The sequence below is a fragment of the Chrysochloris asiatica genome, unplaced genomic scaffold, assembly GCF_000296735.1.
Source record: "Chrysochloris asiatica unplaced genomic scaffold, ChrAsi1.0 scaffold00067, whole genome shotgun sequence".
In the NCBI taxonomy this organism is placed as follows: domain Eukaryota; kingdom Metazoa; phylum Chordata; class Mammalia; order Afrosoricida; family Chrysochloridae; genus Chrysochloris; species Chrysochloris asiatica.
Window position 1 is genome coordinate 14,035,993 of NW_006408585.1, and position 8,749 is coordinate 14,044,741.

At 41.8% G+C, this 8,749-nt stretch overlaps 1 protein-coding gene across 1 annotated transcript in view; it reads left to right on the forward strand.

Annotated features, from left to right (window-relative positions):
* ATG14 (autophagy related 14) overlaps window positions 1-8,749 on the forward strand; it is a 51,173-nt gene that overhangs the window by 20,422 nt on the left and 22,002 nt on the right. Inside the window, exons 2-4 of the mRNA XM_006864616.1 lie at window positions 1,232-1,294; window positions 2,426-2,468; window positions 4,920-5,001. Of these exons, the coding sequence (XP_006864678.1) occupies window positions 1,232-1,294; window positions 2,426-2,468; window positions 4,920-5,001 (188 nt within the window). The remainder of the gene's footprint in view (window positions 1-1,231; window positions 1,295-2,425; window positions 2,469-4,919; window positions 5,002-8,749) is intronic.

Sequence of the window (8,749 nt, forward strand, 5' to 3'; positions counted from 1 at the left end):
TTTGAACCCACCACCACCTCCACAGAAGAATGAGGTGGCAGTTGGCATCTGTAAAAATTTGCAGCCTTGGAAACTCCATAGGGCAATTCCATTCTGTCATAGGGTCCCCATGAGTTCAAATCAATTTGACAGAAACCAGTTTTTGGGTTTTATGGGCGCTCAGTGACTCTGTACAATAAGCACTGAACAACCACAAGTTATGCAGTTTGAACCTGCCAGCTGCTCCGCAGGAGAACAATGAAGCTTTCAGCTCCCAAGATTTAAAGCCTTCGAAAACCACATACAGGATCCCTATGAGTTGGACACAAAATCCAAAATCAGGTGGCAGGAAGAAAATGGTAAGGTTACAGAGATCCCTGGGTGTAGCACAAAGAGTTTGTGCTCAACTGCTAACTGCAAGGTTGGTGGTTTAAACCTACGCAGCAGTGCCTTAGAAGAGAAAGTCTTAGAAATCTACTTCCATAAAGATTATAGCCAGAAAACTCTATGGAGCTCAGCTTTACTCTACCAGTGGGGCTGCCATGAGTCAGAACAGACACACCCTCAGCAGATTTAAAGGAAGGAAACTGACAAGTATAAAATTAACATTGCAGTGCTATACACCTTCCTTTTGATCACTTTCACTAAACTTGTTAGACTGCTCTTGTTTAATGCTGTCAAGTCTGTTCCCACTCATAAGACCCTATGTAGGGTTTCCGGGAAGCAGATGGTGGGTTTGAACTGTCCACTTAGTGGTGAGCAGTCCAGTGCTTATATAAGAATGCCACACCAGGACTATGTTTGTCTATAATAACTAGAAATAAAATTAGAGAAAAAAATGTTTAGGAAATTATAAGGGACCAATTTGTAGATGAGTGCAGAATTAAATTTAATAATTACTATGTTTTGTTTTTATAATGGAAGCTTGAGTTTACTTAGATTAGAATTCACTTTAGTTTTCTGGTGTGCCCATTCTAGAAAATGATTAAATATAGAGTTTAATATCTGTAGACTTGTTTTTAAAGCTCATGAAAGCATTTTAAAGTTGAATGTGAACTTTGTCTTAAAATGATAAACAGCTGTGTTGGTTATCCCATTGGGTAGATGCGTATTTACTTTTGTGACAGTGGCTTTTCAGTTGAATCTGTAGAAATGATCTGCTTTCTGGAATTTGCACAATCTCATTGAACTAAAAACACACAAAAACATTTAAATAAATATTGAAATTTTTTTCCCCCCCCCCCCCCCCAAGGTTTATTGACAAGAAGGAAAGGTTAAGCCGACTTAAGAGCAAGCAAGAAGAATTTCAAAAAGAGTGAGTTTTTTTGTTTTGCTTTTGTATTTGTGGAGGTTATCTGTTCACTCTTTGTGTGGATTCAAGTGCTATGGCATGCAGACAAATGGATTGCTCATTTATTGAGTTTAGAGTTAAATCTCCCTTAAATGACCTGGGAAGAGCTGTGTATTTGGGAGAAGTAGAACAGGAGAGATGGTCGCATTTCTAGGAAATACTGGGATCATACCTGGTGCTTGGACCACAGTCAGCATTCAAGGAATTCTTGGATGAATGGTAAGTGATGTGTGGCAGAAGGATGCAGGAGAGTAAGTGTGGTTAGACTTACACTGGCAGTGGGGGCTCCCTTCCTTCACCTGTTGTCTTTCTCCTGCATCATCAGCCTTTTCCAGAGTGCCATCTTCAAACGATAGTTTAACTTAACTGGTAAAGAATGTTTGCCTTGAGCATTGTGCTGTATTAAGAAAGATATCTATGGGATTGGAGTCCTGGTAAGCTGCTAATGTCAAAGCTGGTGGTTCAGATCCACCAGCCACTCCTTGGAAACCCTATACAGGGTTGCTATGAGTTGGAAGGGACTCAGCAGCCCTTCACGGCAGCAGCAGCCATAGCTATGTGTGTTCAAGGATCCCTGGGGTGCAGTGGGTTAACCGTTGGACAGCTGATCATAAGGTCATCTGTGGAGGGTGAATGTGCTAATGAGCATTCCAGAGGTCCCCAAAGTGTGCCTTGAGCTTCTCATTGAAGTCTGTAATGGTCAGGTAAACACGTTCTTACATTCTTAGCGTATGAAATGTTCCAGGCATCCTGCAGTAGAGAGATCTGCTGATTTATGCCATTTATTTGGCAGCTTACCATAGAATTTTGGATCATGAGTTGTCTTATCATTATTATCAGTGTTAATTACGATGGGATTATATGAATGAGGACAATGGACATATCTGTCTTGACTGTTTGAGGCTTTGGATAGTGTTAGAAGTGCAAAAGGAAGGAGGTAAACAATTTTTTTTAAACTGCAGAGAACAGGGAGGTGGGAAAGCATTCTAAATGCGAAGTTCCATCTTGGTATTTTTAGTAATTTCTAAGAACTCATTACAAAATAACTTTTTTTTTTTTTTTTAAATGACTTTTAAGAGATGATTTCTCTTACAGAGTATTAAAAGCCATGGAAGGAAAATGGATAACAGATCAGTTGGTAAGTTTGGCAATATAGTTAATATTACTTTTATGTACTCAGGAGTCCTGGTGTAGCACTGTGGGATAATGCACTAGACCACAAGGTTACTTTGAACCGAAAGGTTGATGGTTCAAACTCAACAGCCGCTCCTTGGAAATGGCATACAAGGTCGCTATCAGTCAGAACCGACTTGATGACATTAACAAAAACTTACATATTTCAGCTCTACCATGTGTCCATCATTTTCTTGTCCTGTGGTGACTTGCATGTTGCTGTGATGCTGGAAACTCTGCTAGCAGTATTTCAGATAACAGTGTCATCACTCATGGTGGACTGGGTTCAGTGGAGCTTCCAGACTAAGACAGGCATCGTAGACTTGGTGACCTGCTTCTGAAAAGTCTGCATTCGTAAAAAGAATACGTAAAGCCCTCCACGAGGTTATGGTATGCCAGGGTACTGATGATGGAGTCAGTATTTTACAATGAAAGAAGATGGAGGGAATACACAGAGTCAGTGTGTCAGCAAGAAGTGTTGATGTTCAACCATTTTAAGAGGTAGCATATGATCAAGAACCAATGGCACTGAAGAAGTCCAAAGTGCACTGAAGGCAATGGCAAAAAACAAGACTCCAGAAAATAACACAATACCACTAAAATGTTTCAACAAACCGATGCAGCCAGCACTGCAGGCGCTTGCTCACTCGTCTATGGCAGAAACTTTGGACGACAGCTACCTGACAGATGACTGGAATGCCCGTTCCAAAGAAAGGTGACCCAACAGGATGTGGAAATCATTGAACGATATCATTAATATGACACACAAGTAAAATTTTGCTGCAGATAAAAAAACAAACAGCTGCCTCAACACATTAAAAGGGAACTGCCAGAAATTCAAGCCGGACATAAGAGGATGTGAACTGAGGACTGTCTTTGCTGCTGCTGTCTGATAGCTCTTGGCTGAAAACAGATCTGAAAGATGTTTCCCTTTGTTTTATTAACTGCGCAAAGGCATTTGACTGTGTGGACGACAACAAGCTATGGGTAACATTTCAAAGAATGGGGATTCCAGGGCATTTCCTTGTGCTCTTAGAGAACCAAAAGGCAGTTGTTTGAGTAGAAGAAGGAGATGCCGTGTGGTTTAAAATTTTTCAAAAAGGTGTGTGTCATGGTTGTATCCTTTTACCATTCTTATTTATTCTGTGTGTTGAGCAAATCATGTAAGAGCTTAAACTATAAGAAGGTGGCATCAGAATTGGACAAAGATTCATGAATAACTTGTGATTTGCAACTGATGTGACTTTGCTTGCCGAAAGTGAAGAGGTGTTCAAGCACTTGCTGATGAAGATCACCTTCGGATGGAGGCCACCCAAACATAAACATAAATCATGGTAACAGAACCAGTAAGCAACAGCCTGATAAACTAAGGAAATATTGAAGTTACCCAGGATTTCATTTTACTAGGAGCCACAGTTATTGTCCGTGGAAGCCGTAGTCAAGAAATCAAACGATGTAGCATTGGACCAATCTGCTGCTGAAGTGTTGAAAAGCAAAGATGTCACTTTGAAGAAGGTGTGCCTGACTCAAGCCTTGGTACATTCAGTTGCCTCGTGCCTGTGAAAGCTGGACAGTGAATAAGGAAAGCCAGAGAAGAGCTGGTGCATTTAAATTACGGGATTGGGAAGAATACGGAATATACTGTGGACTGCTGAGAAGAACGAACACAGAAGTACAACCCTAATGGCCCTTCCTAGTGAGGGCAGTGAGACAGCCTCTGGAAGGGATCAGCCCCTAGAGAAGGACATCCTGCTTGGTAGAGTAGAGAGGGCCAGTGAAACCGAGGAAGACCCTCAACAAGCTGCACTGACCCAGCGGCTAGAACAGTGGGCACAGTCACAGCAAAGCCTCCTTTATAAGGGAACTGACAAAGTGTTGGTAGAGTCTTTAGAGCAACCAGCATTGATGATTTAGAGCAGACCTTCAGTAGAACTTTCTGAGATGGTGTTCTGTACTTGAGCTGGCCACTGTGGTGTCCACTAGCCACATAGGACTGCTGAACCCTTGACGTGGCTAATGTAAGGAATTGAATTTTTAATTTTAGAAATTGTAACTGAAATTTAAATACCCACACCCAGCCAGTACCTACCTACATGTAGGACTGAACAAGTCTAGAGGGTGTTGTACATCACTTTCGTCTGTGCTCACTGACACAGGCGAAGCAACTGGGACTTTTCTCTTCATTTCCTAGCAAGCTTTCTTCTTAATCCACTATTGTTGTTAAGTGCCGTCAAGTCGTCGGTTCCAACTCGTAGTGACCCTATGTAGGGTTTCTGAGGAGCGGCTGGTGAGCTTGAACCACAAAGCTGTATGTTTCCTAATGCAGAACTAATAAATAAGTAGGGGCATAAAGTAAGCTGGTCATACTAATCATAAGTTACAATTATTGTGATATTGATTGCATACTTTGTTCCAGAGATGGAAAATAATGTCCTGCAAGATGAGGATCGAACAGCTGAAACAAACAATATGTAAAGGAAATGAAGAAATGAAGAAAAGTAAGCCATTTTCACACACACACACACACACACACACACACACCAGCCCTAATAAATGGAACCCTGGAGGCACAACTGGTTTAAGTGCTCAGTTCAAACCCCTTCCTGGGCTCCATCGGAGAACGCCTCAGTGACGTGCTTCTATAAAGATTGCTGTTGTAACGTGCCCTCAAGTCAGCTCTGACTCAGAGCAATGCCATATAGGGTTTCCGAGAAGTCAGCTGGGGGGCGGGCGACTACAAGAGCAACTTGGAGAATTACTTCTTTTCCTCATAATCATTTACATAAGGATTTTTAAAAGAAAGACAAGCACTGAGGCTTAAAATAACTTACCTTTCTTAAATAAAAAAGGTAAGGAATGGAGTAGTTCTACTGTGTCTCCAGGGGTTGTCATGAGTTGTAATCACCTCGGCTACATTCACAACAATAAGTTCCTTGGTGACGTTTCTGGTCTAGGGCTTAATTGCTATCATTGGTCTTATGTAAAGTATCAGCTTTCAATTATCTTTAAAAAAAAAAAAAGTTAAGGAATCTATGTTTTCATTTTGCCTTCACTTATACAAAGTTCAGAGTCTTAACTTGGCGCTTGTCATAATTAGCTACCACCAGAAGCATAGAATATTGATTTTTAAATTTAGAAATTCTGTATCCTTAGAAATACCCCATGCACTTCTGAAGATCCATGGTCAAGGTTTCGAATTGGTCACCATCTTACCCTGGTCCCCTTTCTTGCCTACTCACTGGTTTCAGAAGGAAGTGTTTTATAGTAGGTTGTATTAGGTGTAAAAGTCTCCTTTGAAACTGGTTGTCCTAATAAAGGCTTGTGTGGAGTTTCATGGGATTAATAAGCTAGGGGAAAGGAGGTTGGTTGGGTGGGCAGTATGGTGAACAAGTGCTCAGAACTACAGACAGCGCTTACCTACTAAGTTTTGTATTATTCTTCAAAGGCCCTGGTTCAGTCACAGCACAGGAACTTGTTACTTAACTTATTCACTCTCTCTGCCCAGCTTCCCATAATGTTCAGACCAGAGGTTTGCCACAGGCATCAATGAGGCTCCTGAAATTACTGAATTTACTGAGCATGCACATTTTTCTGATGAGCAACTTTTAAGATTTTATCAACTTCTTTTAATAGGCTCCTTAATCCCCAAGGGAAAAACCACTGCAGAAAAATAAAAACCATGGTTCTAAAGCAGTGAGCCCTATACAGTGGTTTTCCTCCCTAGTGAGACAATAGTCTCTGTGTGACCCTTTTAACACCTAGAAAGAATCCTGGAACCATTTTGGACTTGGGAAATGAAAATCTCATGGATTTTGTAAGCCAGTGGTTCTCAAACTCTTTGTAGTGAAGGACCAGTCTGTCATAAACAGATACTTTTGTAAAACACAGGAACGATTATTTCAAGAATGGTCATTTTGAATGTCAAGACAATGTCAGGTTGCGGTTAAGTTTCTAAACACCTAAGACAGTACTGTATTTCTGTACTCGTGTTGTTACAAACTGCTGTAGTTTGCAGATAGGTCCAGATCCGTAGTCACACTTGGAGCAGCACTGGTTCTGACGGCCTGCCATTGGAGACCACTGTTCTCTAAATGAGTCAAGTTCCCAGCCTCTAGACCAGACTAACAATTTTTGCAAACACATTTAAGGGAGTTAGCCTGGACCAAAGGCCACAGATTAAGAGCTTGTTGCTACCCAAGTCATGGAGTTGGTACCATAGGATAAGCACTGGATTGCTAACAGCAAGATCAACGTGAAGTTCAAATCCACCAGCCTATCATCAGAAACCCTATACAGGGTTGCTATAAGTTGGGACCAATTCAGTGGCACTTAACTAAAGCACTGACCCAAGTTTAAAAACAAAAATCATATTTTTCAAACATCTTGTATATTCAGAAAAGGATACAAATTATAGGGTGCACCTGAAGAATTATTTCTCCAGAACCTTTTAAGATTTCATGATAGAGATGTACACAATACAGTTTAGTACAGCACAGGGTGAGAAGATTGCATGAGGCTTCAGGGTTGAGTTGACCCGTGCTGTAATCAGTTTTTTAGTCCGTGATACTTAGGAAGCAAGTGAAACTCACAGAAATAGCCTCAACATGTGTCACTGCAGATGCATGCAGAGAGGAAGAGTTAAGCTCTCAGTGCAGAGTCTGTACTGGGTCCCGACTGGGTGAGATGATTTCACGCCACCCATGCGATATGAAGGCTCATGTTGCATTTCATGTTGAAATTGTCCTGAAAATAGATGCCTCTCATCTGACTCTGGACATAGCCAGACAGGTTCATTTGAGCTCTTGTAAAGATCACGAAAATGAATGCACCCATGAGAAAGTAGGTGTGTGATAGAGCCATGAGACTTACTTAATAACCTTAGGGTACTCACAGTGAGCACGGATGTTAAAAGCGATGCATCTAAAGAGAAACCAAAATGTATGAGTTCTTATGCCCACAGGCGAATACCTGGATTTAGAGATCCTCTCAGTAAAAGTCCACAGACATTGATTAGATGCCTGTTCTCTTGTAGCGTAGTGGTTACGAATCGGGCCGCTAACCTCAGGGTCAGCAGTTCCAAACTACCAACTGTTCCGCGAAGATAAAAATGAAGTTTTCTGCTCCCATAAAGATTTACAGCCTCAGAAACCCTGTACAGGGTTGCTATGAGTCGGAGTCGACTCCATGGCACATAACAACAACAACAATATATTCCAGGCAGGAAACAATCTTGGTAAGAACTGATAGAAAAAACTATCAGTGTCATCAGCCCAAAACTCCAAACCCACTGCTATAGAGTCAGTTCAAACTCACAATCACCCTATAGGACAGGGTTTTCAAGGAGGTACATCTGTATGGATAGAGACCTGCCACTTCTTTGTCCTGTAGAGCAGCTGATGGGCTCGAACAGTTGACTTTCCTGTTAGCAGTTCAACATTTAACGTACTGCGTCACTATTTGTGCCATAAATGCTGACTCACAGCAACCCTCCTATACAGGGTTTCCAAGGCTGTGAATCTTTATGGGAGCAGAAAACCTCATCTTTCTCCCGTGGAGTAGCTGGTGGGTTCGAACTGCCAACCTTGTAGTTAGCAGTCTAGTGCTTATTGTACAGTGCCACCATAGCTCCTATATGTGCCATTGTTTTTGTTTGTTAAGTGTCTTCGAATCATTTCAATTCATAGCACCCCTGTATATGGTTTCCAAGGAGCAGCTTGTGGGTTTGGACTGCCGATCTTCTGGTTAGCAGTCCAGTGCTTATACTACAGCACCACATCAGGACAGGTGTAAAAACCCATTGCCTTAGATTTCTGAGGAGCAAGAAGTGTACAAAGTGTTTATGGAGGGAGGAGCCTTGATGAATGAGTAAAAAAAAATTTTTTTTTTAATGTTTTACTGTGAATTGTGTGATAGTCTACATGGGAGAACATCAGCTTTACGTTCATTCCATCATCCATCATTTCGTTGGCATAGTTATCATCCTGTCCATGCATCCTCACCCAACCAAGGGGTGTATCCTGTAAACTTGTACCACCACCACCACCAAAGTCCTCAGCCCCTTGCCATCTCCTGATCCCGAGCCCCCAGCCCCACCATATCTTGACGTTGTCTTCTCTGCCTCCATCCCAGGCCTCACTGCCTCTCTAGGTAGGATTCCGCTCTTTGCTCTTCTCCATTGATGGTCCCAGGGTCCTCCGCTCCTAGACTGATAAATTAATCACTCCCCTCTTTGTTACAAAATGTCCA